This window comes from Syngnathus acus, chromosome 1, assembly GCF_901709675.1.
Source record: "Syngnathus acus chromosome 1, fSynAcu1.2, whole genome shotgun sequence".
Lineage (NCBI taxonomy): Eukaryota > Metazoa > Chordata > Actinopteri > Syngnathiformes > Syngnathidae > Syngnathus > Syngnathus acus.
Genome location: NC_051087.1, coordinates 11,003,504 through 11,019,590, shown reverse-complemented (window position 1 = coordinate 11,019,590; position 16,087 = coordinate 11,003,504). Strand labels below are relative to the sequence as shown.

Genomic DNA, 16,087 nt, shown 5'->3' with positions numbered 1-16,087 from the left:
AAGTAGCCTATACCGCAATTGCGCGTTGTCGCCTATAGGTGGCAATGTTTTCCTCCGTTTTGCATAGGTGAAGACGTTGGTTTCTTCAGGTTACAGTTGAGTTTCTCACCTGGTTCATATTCTACACGTCCCCAGCTTTACGGAAAAAGCCGACTTGCAAAACAACGAATACATTGAGCTCAAAATGTTCGCCATCGGCATTTGGAACGCCAAGACTATTTGTCTTGGAATTGTATACAAAAGGGGCGTCACATATGAAAGAAGAGTAGACGAGTCTAGTCATAAGAATGTTGTTTTATACGAGTGAGTCAGGTGTGAAGTGACTGGGTGTCACTTGTGAGGTAAGTGTGGTGTGAGTGACTGGGTGTGAGTTGTAGCCAAGCAACTCTTGAATGAATTTGCATCTTTGCACATCTACTGTCAAATTTACCCATCCAGATTACATCAAATGTAACTGACATTCCCAAATTAGACATACAGATGCAAATAAATAGCCTCCTATGGTGCAAAATAAAATAATACTCTGCCAAAGCAGTGGTCCCAGAGTTGCTTCTTGGTTATAATGGAGGTCCCTTGGACAAAACCAGTTGAAAACCCCAGGTTTAGTGGAATAAAGCTACTGGAGACCCTCACCGACTGTGCCATTCCTACGAAATCGTATCACTGTGATTATTCGGATGCAAACTATATTTGCTCAACAGTTCCACGAGTTATCCCTCTGTAAGTTATTAGTTAAATAAAATTGTATTGGATATTTTCTTGACAAAACAATGCAAAAAGCATGTTTTATTGATTCACACAAACCATGTTTTCATCTTCTTTTTGCAGAATACAGACATAACATATTAGATGGAACTGTGGCACAAGTGTTAACAGTGGTCCATCACTTGCTTTAGTTACTTTGGCCCCACAAAACCTTCGAGGTAAATGATACACAATACAATTTCCTGAGACAAATCAATGGGCGTAATGTACTTCAACCTCAATGCAGTAAAAAAACAAAAAACAGTAATTACCATGAGACTTAACCATGAATAGAAATTGTAATTTATAGTTCTGTCTTGAACCTCTACATCTTTAAATTCCATCAAAATAGAATGTAATCAGCACAGATCAACATTTAATAAGGTTGGTCTGAGAGGTCACGAAATAAGTAAACGACAATTCAAATGCCATCAGCAAAAAGTAAAACTATATGGAAAGTTGGTACATTCATTGATGAAAGAAAAAAAATAGTTTACAAATTATTTACACAAAATGTTTGTAGAAAACTTGGACTAGCTGCCAAAGTTTGTTGCAGTAATTTACCACTTGGAAACAACATGTATTACCAGCTCAAAGAACCACTACAACCGCTAATGTCTATGAACATTGCTTACTGAAATGAAGCTATCATCATTTTACGCAATATTAATACTTAAAAATTACATTTCCGGTAAAAGACGACTTTGCACTGGACTTGTTTACTTGGTTTGGTGGTTGTAGAAACTTAATCTGCCGTGATACAAGTACAAACAACAGACATAACATATAGCTGCAATGAATCAATATTGTGCCACACTTTATGGCAACACAGGGAGGAGAGTCCCAATAATACTTTGAGCAAGCAGTTTGTCACATGACACATGACATCCATTGCCGCGCAAGGTCCCACCAGAGCACCAACACCTCACCAACTTTAATGTAAACATGCTGAAAGCAGCTTGTGTCACACATTAATAAAGTTACCCCCAAATAATAAACTAAGCTAATAAACTAAGCCATTTATAAATAGCTGATGCTTTATCAACGTATTGATACACCTTTCAAAATCAAAATTCCATGATAATCTTTTCTACATTACAAGTAGTAAACAAAAGTAGCACCTCAATTTGTCCACCAAATGATGCATCACAGGTACTCTGCAATGTTCTTGTCCTTAATTCAGATCTAGGCGGCTTTTTTCTTCTTCCTCCCTTTGCCATAGCCTCTTCCAAACCAGCCACCCTGAACCGCCGTAGCTTTTGCAGCCTCCTCGGGGTTACTGAAGGAGTCATTGGGACTGACGTGAGGAGCGATGACCGCACGGGTGTGGCTGTCCTTATCCTCAGGCTGAAGAGGTACAGCAAGGCTGAAAATGGGGTCCTCTGCCCTGAAGAGACACAACAAAACTGTTCATCTAATTACTGCCGTTTCTGTGTGACTTTTTAAAAAGTTACAAGAACATAAACACAATGTTAATCCAGCATCGCACTGGGTTCAAACTCAAACTTGCCAAAATCATCACAAGTAACAGCTAATGCCATTCAATTCATGACCTGGCCATAAAGTCACAGTACCAACTGCCATTCTTAAACCATCCAAAAAGGATCACTTTTAAAGAGCAGGCCTATCTGTAACTCAACAGCAAAATTTACAATATTTAGCCTGCACATAGAAAACCAGATACACATAATGAAACAATATTTCAAGGTGGCGAAGGTGGCATCCTAGCGCCCTCTATTGGTGAGCCACCATTGACGACAGAACGCAGATTTGTTTTGACATGTCGAGACATACCTGTCATAAACAGGAATTGGGAGCGTAAGCTCTTCCATGAGAAGACTCATGACATCATCACACTTGGCATTGATTTTTATTATAGCCAATTCATCTTTTGGTGTCCACTAAAACAAAAGAGAAGTGCAGTATTAGGTTTCAATGAGCGCACTTGTGCAGCAGTACTATTATTTCAGCTGAAGACCAATGACAGTATATTACATGTTATCTGCAATACTGTACCTGGAGATTAATGATGTACAGTTTGGGCCTTTTGCTTGTTGGTTTGTTCATGGACCAGAGACAAGCATATTTCTTCAGCACCTACACAGACAAAATGTTTGATCATAGATATGGCAACACAAAGTACCACAATGTATTCCACAGTGAAAATTGAATGTTTTACAAAAAAAAACTCGTTTTAAATTGAAAATATATTGATTATAGCTCTGCGTAGGACAAGGAAGAAAATTAGGAATTTGGGTCTAGAATTTTTTTTTAAGTCACTGGCAAATTACTCACAGTGCTACGTATGAAAACTCATGTCATAACATCAATTGAAAACTGATCTGAATAAGGCCCATGTCAGGATTTCATGAACACTGCAAAATTAACAAAAACATGGAGCAAAGTGGTTAACAGGAACTACCTTCAGACTGGAACCTAAGCAGAGGATAACATCAGCTGCCTTAGCCGCCTCTGCAGCTCCCTTCCAGTTGAGAGGTTTCTCCAAGGTTCCTCGCTCCCCGAAGTGCACTATTGTGTCCCTGAGTTCACTGCCACAGTGGCAGCACCTACGGCCTGTGCAATGCCGGTGGAGGGATGTCCGCTCCGTTACATCGAATAAACGCACGTATTCCCTGACTGGAGAACAGTGAGTACACACCTGAAAGACAGAGGTAGCATTTTCACAAAAAGAAATGCAATATTGTATACAAGGGACAATTCTAGAAATACCAAAAAATGCCAAGAAAGATTATATGTTTGTATTTTTACAGGTCTGTTATTTCAGCTTTTCTGTGTAAATATTTGTTGAAGAAATATCCCTCTTGGAGCTCAATGCTATCACCTCAATAAACATGTTCCCATGAAGTTCAGACAGGGCATCTCTGGGAAGACCACTACGTAGATGAAGTCCATCACAGTTTTGAGACACAACATGCTTCACCTTTAAAAACACGCACGTTTTTACACATCGATGAAATACCCACTATTACACGTTTGTACACGTAGGCTAAACATACCAGCCTTTCCTCATAAAGCGTCTTAATGCACATGTGTGTGAGCGTCGGCTCAGCTTTGCTTAGGTCAGACGAGCTGTTTGGAAAGACAAAAAAAAAGGTAATAATGAATCATCCCATCAAACAGATTATGGCATACAATTAAAATCCCACAAATGATGAGAATCGACATGACACCTGACAGCAAGGCCCTTCTGCAGTTGTGTCCAAACACCGTTCGGCCCTCGGTAGTCGGGGATGGAGGCTGCCTATCGTTAAATTACATTTTAATCAGGCAGAAGATGGAGATGAAAATTGTCAAAGAACAATGAGAGTTTCTTACGGTGCTTATTCCAGCTCCAGTGTAAAGAACCAAGTGTTTTGCTTGTTTGATTGCCACAGCTAGGTGTCGTACTTTACTTTTCAGGGCATCAGCAGTATCAAACACCTGTAAGAAAGAAAGAAAAGGGAGAAACAATTGAATAAAATACTCTACACAACAAAAATGTTTCAGCTAGGTCCTTTCAACTCTCTCATGTCTATAGTGTCGTGGCTGAGTCTATAAGAGCGAAATCGAGGATTTTGAATCTTCAAACAAACGAACGTGCAACACGAATGGATGATGTCATGAAAAAGTCATGAAGGTGTGGGAACCTGTTAACTGTCTTACCTCTTCTTGCTTCCTCTTGAGTTCATTTCGGCGGATCTTTCTTTTGCAGAGCTCCTCCACCGTGTCTCTGTGTAGCAAAAGCACGGAAGTGTCCTCTTCGGACCTCTCAGCCTCAGGTTTTTTAAGGATCCGTCCAACCTGAAGTTCAAAAGAGAAGCCCAACCACGAGCTGCTACAAATGCCGATTTATTTTGTTAGATGGGAGATTTTTAATCTTACCAATCTAAAGCTCTCCCTCTCGTTTTCTCGTTGCAGTATCATTGCCTTTTGTAAAGCTTTCCTCTCTGCCCTAGAAAAGACACCGCGGTCCGGCTCGTTTGCCATTACGGGTTTAACCAGCCGAGTGGCTGTGTTTTCAAAACAAAGCTCTCTTTAACTACAACCGGGCGGATTCTGGTCTATGTTGACTCTCCAGCTGATAGCGCCCCCCTGTGCTTCGGAGTATGCACAACTTTTTTTTAGGAATCGCAATTAAGTCCTATTACCAGTAGTGACCAAAGTACTCCACTCTCGTTCATATTGTTGGCCATAGCATAATTTCCCAGATCATAATTCAATGTTTTGGGAAAACAAGAAAAAAAAATCAGAAGACACATTTTATTTTATCACATTGTATTTTCAATTGATATTGTAACAAAAACTTCAACCTACAGGGATAACAAGTAAGCAGAGGGAAACAGTAACAAAACAGAACGTGTTGGAAAAAAATTGTTTATTCTTATTATATATGTAAATGTAGCATGTTTCTTTCAGTGTGCATTGTGGAAAAACAGTTGTGTGGTTTTAAACTATTAGGAGATTGAAACATAAAGCATGGAGGATAAAATATCTTGCGGGAAAACACTAATATGTTGCATTCATGCGTTTTAGAAACCTGTTTGTTAATGACGTGGAAAAATTGTTCATAGTGACAGGCCAATTTTTGTCCAAAGCCTTTTACTGCAAGTCTGAAATGTGCCTTTCAACCCAGGAACAAAAGCCTTGTGGAACATGCATGCTGATGCTCATGTTTGAAATGAGTACTGTACCAACATGGGCTGAAAGGGCAACAAGAAACATACTGATAAACTTGGCTCAGTTCCGCTGAGTAGAAATATGTCAAACTTCCTGCCCATTATTGTGAGAAGCTTGTGGCAAAATACTGCATCTGTACTGTTTGAAGTCATAGTTTAATGTACTGGTTCCAAATACTAATGAAATGTATGTCAACATCTGACTGATGAAAGTACCGCAAATGAAAAATTGTCTGAAACAGATCTGTCTGTCATCATTCCAGCATTTAGCAAATTAAGTATTGCAGCAATTTAGCAGGTTTTCCAGTGCCACATTCTGTTGCTGCTGAGCAAATTAGCTAATTGCTCCAATTGTTATAATTACGGCACGTTTGCAAGAGAAACACTTTGAGGCCATGAATGTAGAACTCAACATTTTTATTGTAACTAACTGTGCCTTCTTGTGCTGTGTGATGGCAAATATTTACAATTGCAAATGCCATTCGCAACCTTGAAATGCCATGCATTAGCCCCGAGGGTACTGTCTACTTCGCATAACTCATATACAATTGTCAAGTTGTAAAAACATTATACTAATAATAAATTCCAACAAATATAAATAACATATAGCCACACTGCATCAAACAAACCTGGTGGCTTTATTTTGGTAGATATGTAATGCAACCCAATAATCTAGGCCTGATAATTAAGGCAACACTTGAGAGAATTTATTGAAGGATAATAATCCAAATTAGGACCACAAAACACAGCAATATAAATAAAGAATTAGTGTTTTGATGACATTGCTTAGTTAGAAGGCATGCTGACCTTGAAATGAGAAAAACGGAACAATCTTTAAAAAAAAAAAAATGGTTTCCTCTGTATGTTGAGAGCAAATATTTGCTGAAACCAAGGCTGTTGGTGAAGTCACAAGCATAGCTGCTAGATGAAGTTGGTGTTTTTTTATCCGACGCGCCCATTTGCAGGCTTCCAGAAACCAGACTCAGCTATTTTAGTGCTTTGATGCGAAAGTACCCTGTAATTTATAATTAAGACACGAGTAGTTTATTTGAGAACTGTAAACTTGAGTTCTCAGTGGGTCTAAATGAGCACGTGTCATCGGGATATGGAGTAGCTCCAGCTCTGAGAGCTCCTTGCAGGCTTTGCTCTCGACCGCCCTTGCTTGCTTTCAAGTGGCTGCTTGCTCGTGAATCCTGTCTTGTGTTCAGGCGTCACAACTCCCCTACGTCTTTCTGACACCTTCTTCTGGATCCTGGAGTGTAAAAGACAGCAATGGTTCAGAAAACTGATTAAAGGTTCTGTCTGTGCTACAAAACGTTTTATTTCATAAAAGCATAGATTGCACATGGTTACCCAGGAATACATGCAGTATCTTACAAAAATGAGTAGACATTTTTTGTAAATATTTTATCTTTTGATGGGACAACACTCAAGAACTGTGGCTTTACTGCAATATAAACTAGTTAGTGTACAGCTTTGTTAATATAACTCAGCACACAGTGATTAATGTCAAAACCGCAGGCAAAACATGCGAGTACACTTCTAAGTGGAAAAAGTTCAAATTCAATCCCAGTAAGCCCTTTTCCATCCTTGATCACGTGCCTCCTTAGCGTTACAAATCCTCATGTTTTAATCATGGCGTTATCGGTTATCGCTCGATTGGAATACCTACAAAAATATGACGGGTGCACTGCACTCCCTTTAGTGAGATTGTGTAGCTGTGTATTCCATCTGGCATTATTTGTGTATGCTGGTTAGAAGTCTCATAAAATGAGCTGGTTCCGTCTCAGATATCTACAACAGAATACTCACAAGATGTTTCTTTTCCTCATGAGTGACTTCTGTGTTGCAGCAGACAGAAAACTCCTTCCTTTTGGACAGCTTGTGTGGCTTATCTGAACAAACAAAAAAAGTTTTGTTCTAAGATTTTAATAAAGAAAAAAATGCTATTTATTGAAATAGAGTATAGATGCATAGAAACATGAAAGATGGAACAAGAATCCTTGTCAAGGTTGGTTAGTTTTTAGAGTGGGCGTAGTTATTATTTTTTTAAAGGCTTTATTATGTTAGGTCCCCAACCACCAGTTCAGTTCAGATCAGACCACACAGAAAAATCATGACTTAAAAAAGAATAAAATAAAATATGTTCCTAAAGGAAATGTATGGCAGCACCTCCAATCCACAAAAGGTGGCCAATCCATTAAAAAAAAAAAAAAAAATCTGTACGACCATGAAGTGGTCCATGACAGAAAAAAGATTGGGGACCACTGGTATAGTCCACGGAAACTTAAGGACAATAAATGCAGTGCATAATACTGCTTCAAAGGTTCAAATGTGCATCCATGTGAATGAAACATGCTGGAGTCTTTTTTCAGTTTAAATGGAGAAGATGCCTTTAAAGCTTTTAGGTTGGCTCACAACTTAATAACCTTAAGTTGGGGCACTTATATGTCAAGGGACCACTCTTTGGTAAGACATTCAGTGACTTTGCCAGTCTGTTTCCTACTTGGCTTGAAAGCTGTGTTACCTGTCGCCTGAGCCCTCTCTCCTTGATCAGCTCTCTGTCCGAACTAATCAGGTGCATCCTTTCCGCCACTGACAGGCAGAAGAAGACATCGTACAATTCGTAGCGTGCTGCTCTCAGCTGGGAGTAAACAAGCACACAGCAGACGCCTCTTTGAGTAAACTTGTGAGAACTATCTGTTGTTGCTAACTTGCTATTTAAAGAATAAATGCACATTGGCAGGAAGCAACTCAACAGATGGGTGCAACATGTGGCTGACTTAATACCTGCAGAGAGACTCTCTGCCGCAAGATACGATCCTGTTTGCTACAGATATCCACTCTGTTAGGAGGCAGCTGGGAAGCCTGCAGGAATTGTCTTGAGTCCTGAAAGAAAAAAACACACAATCGCAGAAGAAATTAAATATTTCAATTACGCTACCGCATTAATAATGAAGGAATTCAATTAAATGCCTCATTTGCTGTCAGTACTCTTTAGTCTTGAGCAGAGTACACACATACAAATAATAGGGCCCAATTTGAGCATTTTCCCCATCATCCAATCACAGTCAGCAGAGGCCTGATTATAAGATGCAAATTTGTATGTGTGCTCAAAACAACGTCAGCCCAAGGGTTAGGAAAACCACGATATACATATGCAATAGGGTTAGGGTTAATATTTTGAATGAATTAATGAATTGAGTGAATTCATATTTCCTTAAGGCCCTATTTAAAAATAAACAATTGTGATGTCATTGTGCTGTGTAGTTCTTTGTCTTTAGTACCATAAGAGCATTGTCCTCATCTCACATTGTAAAAATTGGATGTGAAACGTGGACAGTCCGCTTTCAACAACTACTGAAGTGAAAATGGTATTTCACCAAAGCACCCGTGTTTGACAATTGCAGGTGTCACAATGGCAGACTTTACTCACCCCAATAGTGCGCACCAGCTGCGCCACTCTCTCCGTCCGAAGCAGCCTGCGCGTCAGATAGCCTTTGACAGCAGCTAACAGCAGGTGGCGGCAGTGCTCTAGGTACAGCCTAGGGGGCTAATGAAGAGCGGATGAGTCGGGTGAATAATGAAAGCAAGAGGAGAAGAGAGAGGAGAATGCTAATTCCATCAGTGACAACCAATTAATTTTCCAGACTCTCAAGGTCTTCTGTTTGGCATCTGTTTAGTGCGTCCATGCACGTGCACAGCTTTAATACAGAATCATAAACAACTGATAGGTTGTTGTCACTCACTTGTTGATTGGTATGCCTTCGAGGCATTTTTTCTTCTCAAAAGAACTGACAGAAAACATGGGGAACTTACTATTTCATTGGAAAGGGTAGAACCACTGGTGTTAAACAGCAGAATATTTTGTATCAGTGACAAACCCAAGAGTCATACCTGAGAGAGCTTTGCAGATGTCAATGTGTTTCCATGATGAGAACCTGACAGAGCGCACGGGAAGAACGAACCCTGGAGCAGGCTGTAACGCACTCCGAGTGCCTAAGAAGGAAAGTTGGGCAGACATGAAGTCACAATTTAGAAAGACAGAAAGAGCGTGCGTGAATACCAGCATTTTTTTTGCAAAAGTGGACAAGGTTGGCAAATAGTAAATTGGAACAGAGAGAAAATGAGGCAGCAGGAAGGAATTAATTGAGGATAGAGGAAGAAGTGGAGGGATGGGGCATAGGAGAGGGACGACCAGGATAATGAGACAGGTGAGGGCAGAAATAATACAGCCAGAGAGCAAAAAGGACAGCAGAGGCGGCATGAGACAAAACAAAGAGAGGGATGAGATACAAAAAAAAAAGGAGGGATCATAAGCAGTGGCGCAACGGCAGGACGATCTGGCACTTAACGGTGAACACTCATGAATTAAACAAATGATCCTTTTCTTTTCTGTGTCAATTCCCTCGTTCCCCTCCTCCCTTGAAGCAAAGGTGGCCATCCCATCTCATCACAAATCACAAAGGGGAAAGAGGGGAGGCGAAAAGGAGCCTTTTTATTTAACGGCTTAAGTTCATTGTGTTGTGTGATATATCAATTAAGCAGAGCCCGTGATTAATAGGGCGAGAACATCGAACTAGAACATGCACAGATACAAGCTGGAGAAATGGCTGGCAAAGAACAGCCGGCGCCCTTGAAGTGCACACAAGCAGGCAACACACAAGCGACCGGACGTACAATCAGCTCTTAGGGATGTGATGAAACATTTAAGTTGGAATCCCTTAAGGTTTGTTTTTTTTTACGTGGAAACAAAGAGTCTGAAGGTCTCTTGTAATGCGCGGATGTCTGTAGTCTGCCCACGACTTGACCAGGTAATGCAACATCATTTTGAGTGTGTGTCACCGGGAACATATGCCATTTTTTTCAAAAGAAGGTTCGGATTGCTGTGAATCACAGTGGAGAACATTTTCATTCAAACTTTGCGTTGTAATCTTTAAAGTATGGCCCAAACATTCATTCATGATGTTGTTGTCAACCCCTCGCAGACCTTGCCCAAGTTTTTTACGGCTGTTCTACAGGAAGAACTATTACACCTGCAGAAAGTGATGCAACATCATGCAAGAAGTGGCCTGTTGAGATGAAGGAGTTTTGTGTGACTATTATATTCAGTATAATAAATATGTAGTTTCAACATGGAGAATTTGATTTACTTTTCTAGCTTTTTGCTCATGCAACTTGACATCCATACATTCCTAATAAGTACAACCCAGAAATTCTTTTCTCTGCACCTTTTTTCCACACTGAAAATCAATCATGTACATATCTTAAGTCTTACCTGGCACAGTTCTTCTTGCTGTCTCCTGTGCTCTTCTTGCAGGGCACTGACCTGAGCAGCGTGGACCTGTTTTAGGTCCTCCACAAAATGATCACTCCCTGGTGAAGCCACTGAAAAAGCAAAATGATAAAGGGGATAAAAAAAATAAAAAAAAGCTTGTTATTAAAACAACCTTCATCTATTAATAATGATAATAGTAATACTACTAAAAATAATAATACATCAGATTTATGTATATATAACACTTTTCTGGACAGTTAGAGGTGCTTTTCAATGGCTACATTATGTATGCACTCACTCGTTCACACTTTGGTGGCGGTAAACTACGTATGGAGCCACAGCTGCCCTGAGGCAGGCCGATGGAAGTGACCACCACCTCATTCGACCCCCCTGCCGTTAAGCAGTGTGAGTGGCACTGGAGGCAGAGTGTCTTGGCCAAGAACATGACGCCACATGACTTGGACAGAGCGGCTGACCCTCAAGTTACTGAATGACCTGCTCTACCTCCTGATCCATGGCTAATCCATGCATGCTGAGACTTGACACTTGACACTATTCCATCTGATCTTGGGACAAGAGATGGGCCAGGAGTGGTCACCAGGCAACTGCGGTTTCATTCAATACCTTTTTTTCCTAATCCTTCTGACGAATCACTTCTTTTCAATGAACTTTTTTTTGAACTGCTGGTATATTTTTTAAGTTGGCCCAGTAATACAAGACATTACTTTGCTGTTAATAATTGGTGACCTTACATGAAAAGTGGAACTTTAATACAGCATTACAGAAATAAACTGCAAATGTGATGGAGGAATGAAGAGAGTGTCAGTCTCCTTCACGATATTTGCTTCTGTAATGCTTGGTGAACTTCTTTGAAATATTTGTTTCACTGTCACCTCCTAGCTTCATTTTGCGCTCATGGTGCTCTCTAAAATTCTCGATGGTCTTGCAAACCATTATTGTGAGTGAATGCAGTTTAGCAGACACTATTTTGGATCTTAGCAAAAGACTGCAGTCTGAGTAGGGCACATGCAACTTCCAATATTACAGTGAACACACCATTTAGTGCCTGCTATTTGATATTTTGGTGTATCAGGCTCTTAGAGGCCCTCAGATTTCTGACACAGCATAAATACCTTAGTCAACAAAAGGTGCCTTACTAAGATAGCTAACAATATATTTCATGTCTGATACAATACATGCAGCACTGCATTTGACATGCAGGTCTTACCTCTGGAAGTACTGCAGCTGCGGTTGACCTCTGACAAGTCTTCAGTACTTGGTGCTGCGACTAGGTTATCGCCCATAGGCATAAGTAGTCTCCGTTTGACCTTGGAGGAGTTGCCCTCAATACCTGCCACAGTCACAGGGGTCAGTTCGTTCGCTTGATCCAAGTGCACGGCTGAGTCCCGCTCGGATCCTGAAACCTCGAGGAGCCACAACTCAGAGGGTGTGTCCACATCAAACGACCGACGGTTGACAGAAAGGTCATTAGTGGAGCTATAACTGTCTTCATCCAATTTATTTGGTGGTTGATGCTGTCTGTTTCCCTCGAACTGTCGAGAACTCACGTTCAATGCTTTTTCATTCACATTTTTTTCTTTATCCTGCAAGATCGGAGGAACTTTGTTGCTTTGCACATCTGTGCTTTCCAGCGTGCTACTACAAGAGTCAAGTGATTGTCTATTTGGATCTTCATTATTCTTTTGGTCTTGCTTTCCTACACTGCCTTCATCCTCCCATTTCCCTCCAATTTCCATGAGGGATGACCCTAGATCAGAGATCACCTCTTTTAAGTTGGACAGGCAGAACTCAAGCTGGTTTATGGGCTGTGAACTCTGGACTATACCGCTAGGTACATCATGTTGCAGTCGCAGGCTTTGGTCTTCATCAGCCTTGTGGCTTTCACTATAAATTGAGTTCATCAAAACTTTACCCCCAAAGTGATCTGCTTCATCTGGTAAACTAGTTGAGCTCTTATTGTAAACCGGACTCGGGCAGAAATGAGGAACTGGGATAGAGTGATGGGTTTCATGCCCTTCCAGACAAGTAATTGGGTCCGCGATTGCTTGATCACTTGTCGTGAGATGTACCTTTTGAGTTTGTGATTGCGACAAGGCCTGTGGGTGGGGAAGGGTGATTAGTTGGGAAACTCTTTCAGGATCACGATTTGCCTTTTTGCTGATCAATGCATCCAGAAAAATTGGATTCTTCTCATTGTATCTTTTGCCGGTAGGATTCATTGTTTTGACAAACCTCTTCTCTTTAGTTTTTCTCCCCTCTGTACATTTATAGTGAAACTCATTGTTCTCCTTATCAGAGAGGCTCTTCTCCTCCACTGTTGATGGTTCTTGGGCTTTCTCCTGGATTCTCGCATTTTTGGCTTGGTTCCTCAGCATGCGTTGTTGCATGCGGTACTCCTGAGATTTCCTCAGCAGGTCCTGGACGCTTGGCCGATTCGGAGACTGCGACTGCGTATCCACTGATTCTACATTTCCGTGGCTGCTCTGAGTGAGCTGATCGGTTGGTGAACATTCAATGCTTGGTGTTTGAGGTAAAACTGGACTGTTTGAAGTGCTACAGCTGTCCAAAGAGAGGACAGGGACCACAACTTGCTTAATTTGTTGGCTTTCCTTCATGTTAACGCCGACAGAAGAGGGAAGATTATCTTGACTCTCATGACTTTCCATTTGGCTGTTACCACTTTTCTCTCCAGGGAAATAATCACCTCTCACTGGATCCTTTTGACATACAGTACAAAAACTGCCATTCATTGTTATAAAATCATGACAAAAGAATGACTCTTGGCCACTTCTCTCCAATTCCTCCCCATCTATGGGAGGGTAGCTAATAATATCTAGCATATTGGCAATTGTCTTTGGGGTCTTGTGAAGGAAAAAGTCATTCGTCATTCCCAGTGGGGTATGGTCAACACTCCCTACGTCAAGACTTTTTGAAAGACCATTGGTGTTTTCCATCATTTCATGAGTCACGCAGCCCAAGGATACAGGGCAGTGAGTCACACTATCAAAGGAGCTTGGTTGAGAGGCTTGTTGGTTTTCACGATGCTCAACAAGGCACCCTCCGTTGTAACTTGGTTGAGGAATCACATGAGAGATGAAAAAGGCACTATCTGTAGTAGATGGCACTGGACAAATGTGTGGACTATTCATTTCTGCTGGAGTCTTTATACTTTGCTGACTAGATGCACTGGAGCATGAGGAATCCAAAGATGTTGGGGTGCCCTGCAATTCTTGACGCAAGTCCTCCAGTGTTGGTGAATGTCTTGTCTGTAATAAAAAAAAAAATAAACATAACGTGGTGTATTTACAATGGGCCAGACGCCACACATACAAAAACTTCCTGACTCAAAAAAGAAAAAGGCTCCCCGGCAGAATGCAACGTGTGCGTGTGTACTAGAAGTACGATGGCAAGAAGTTGGTCTTGCTTTATTAACTTAACCCTTTTAATAAATCTTGAAAAACCTCCTTCATACAGCCTCTAATCGAATTTGCAATATCTGCCAGGAAAACACAATTCAATCGTTTCATAAAATCGTTCAGCTCAAATCTGTGCCACAATATATACTGTACTGGAACATAGTGTGGTGACAGGGACATTGCCAAATTTCAAGTACCTGAACACTGTGAAGAATTGTTTGCACATATGCCAGTCTTTCAATAGCCTTCATCCTTCGACTGGCAGCTTCATTTCGAGCTGCTTCTTTGTGCTGCTGCATTTCCTCTCTCCTTTCGCCTGTGAGCTGTTATCAACAGAAAGTAGGCATGAGAAGTGACACATTGCCAGACATGATAACCATTATCACAATGATTTGAGTTATGTGTACACAACTCACTTCAGTACCCAAAGATGGATCACAGTGTATACTACTCATAAAAAGTTAGGGATACCTTCTTACAGGTGAATTTTCAGGAAGAACCTTTGTAACCATTTGGATGCACGTGTCCAAATGTGAGGAGCTAAATGGCCAAATCCACAATAGATGACAGACCCATGAAAATGTTCAAGGCAAAAAAGTACAAGTGAGCTCTAAGAGTCGATTATCAAGAATTTCTACCCATAGTGACAAGTCTCATTGTACTCAAAAGGCAACAAATTCAATACCTGGAATAGAATTAGTGCTAGCTTGGTAGAAACAAATGATCATACCACGGGGGGGAGGATGGGCGCCCCATAGAAGAGGATGGCAGAAGACGCAGGCTTTTTGTGTTCCTCCTCTTTCACCCGCAGATGTGACAGCCGATTCCGCACAAATATATCGTAGTCCTCCATTGGAGTCTTCCTGAAGGCGGTCGTGAATTACATTAGGCGATTATATCTTTTATAACGGAAGCGATGACGTGAAAATGCTTGCTAGCTAGCTATCTAACTAGCTAGCGAAATAGCTTGCTGGATAGTTATGCAACGCTATTTCATAAAATGGTTTAATAGCAAGCAGGTCTCAATAGACCGGTGGGGGGAAAAGTCAAAGATAATCTACCATACTTTCATCAATAAGGTTAACACAATTTGTGCAAGCCAGTTTTACCCGCCTCTCTTCCCGGAGAAACTAGTACTACTGTTGACAGTTTAGAAAGCTGCAAATCCAGGAGCGGATTCCAGGACGCTCGCGGATTTATTATACCAAATAACAAAAATCGTCAAAAACATTACACGTACATAAACGTAACAAATAGTACTTTAGCTTCGCTCGTTGGTTATAAACTTAGAGTGTCAATTTAAAAAAAAAAAAGTCATTTAAGTCCATATTTTCAGAAACTCCAGTTCGTAAGGCGCGAAGAAGAGAGTGCTGCTAATACAAACACGCTATTGCCCCCTACAGTCACAACGGGTGCATTTTATTTCCTCTTAAAATGTAGTTTGTATTCTGCATAAAATACACGTGATCCCCATCAACACTATTACAAAGTTAAGACACTTTTACCGTAGATAAAAATTACACTCACACAACATACACACAAAACTGTTTTCTTAGGGGAATCAATAACATAATAAATTTAACCAACATAAGAAAAACGTTTTATTAGTCAACTAACACGTTTATTTTTTAACGAAAGCAATAATAAGATGCACTAACTATATTTATTTCATATATATTTTGTATACATTACGTCACAATAAATCGGACTGCGTTCTTTTTTTCCATTTCAGAGGTTCAATTCAAATTGCATTTTTGTTTTTCATACTGTATTCTAATTTCTTAAAATGGTGAACTTTGGATTTCCATTGACTGGGAGCCCAGATCGTCACGACTACAGAACCAACAATCAATAAATATTTCACTGTGTGAAGTGATGTGTATTGTGTTTCACTTTTGATTTGAAATAAAACAAATTGCGTCACAATATTTTAATTAATGTGTTGGAGGATA

General features: G+C 40.5%; 2 protein-coding genes and 1 long non-coding RNA gene across 3 annotated transcripts; 1 reads left to right on the top strand and 2 right to left on the bottom strand.

Moving 5' to 3' along the window:
- The first annotated feature begins 25 nt into the window (after positions 1 to 25).
- LOC119119566 lies at positions 26 to 1,006 on the top strand. The gene is made up of 2 exons (XR_005097355.1): positions 26 to 341; positions 829 to 1,006. It is a non-coding gene; the product is annotated as an uncharacterized LOC119119566 (long non-coding RNA).
- sirt7 (sirtuin 7) lies at positions 755 to 4,780 on the bottom strand. The gene is made up of 10 exons (XM_037243242.1): positions 4,627 to 4,780; positions 4,408 to 4,545; positions 4,081 to 4,185; positions 3,936 to 4,006; positions 3,762 to 3,834; positions 3,587 to 3,685; positions 3,167 to 3,403; positions 2,761 to 2,841; positions 2,539 to 2,645; positions 755 to 2,131 (listed from the first exon to the last, which is right to left on the bottom strand). The coding sequence occupies exons 1-10, from the start codon at positions 4,729 to 4,731 to the stop codon at positions 1,930 to 1,932; spliced, it is 1,218 nt and encodes a 405-aa protein (XP_037099137.1). The 5' UTR covers positions 4,732 to 4,780; the 3' UTR covers positions 755 to 1,929.
- Positions 4,781 to 5,818: 1,038 nt separating this feature from the next.
- si:ch73-100l22.3 lies at positions 5,819 to 15,405 on the bottom strand. Its single transcript, XM_037279220.1, has 10 exons — positions 14,866 to 15,405; positions 14,333 to 14,458; positions 11,927 to 13,985; positions 10,699 to 10,808; positions 9,318 to 9,419; positions 8,857 to 8,973; positions 8,211 to 8,309; positions 7,948 to 8,064; positions 7,233 to 7,315; positions 5,819 to 6,672 (listed from the first exon to the last, which is right to left on the bottom strand). The coding sequence occupies exons 1-10, from the start codon at positions 14,986 to 14,988 to the stop codon at positions 6,516 to 6,518; spliced, it is 3,093 nt and encodes a 1,030-aa protein (XP_037135115.1). The 5' UTR covers positions 14,989 to 15,405; the 3' UTR covers positions 5,819 to 6,515.
- Positions 15,406 to 16,087: the final 682 nt, after the last annotated feature.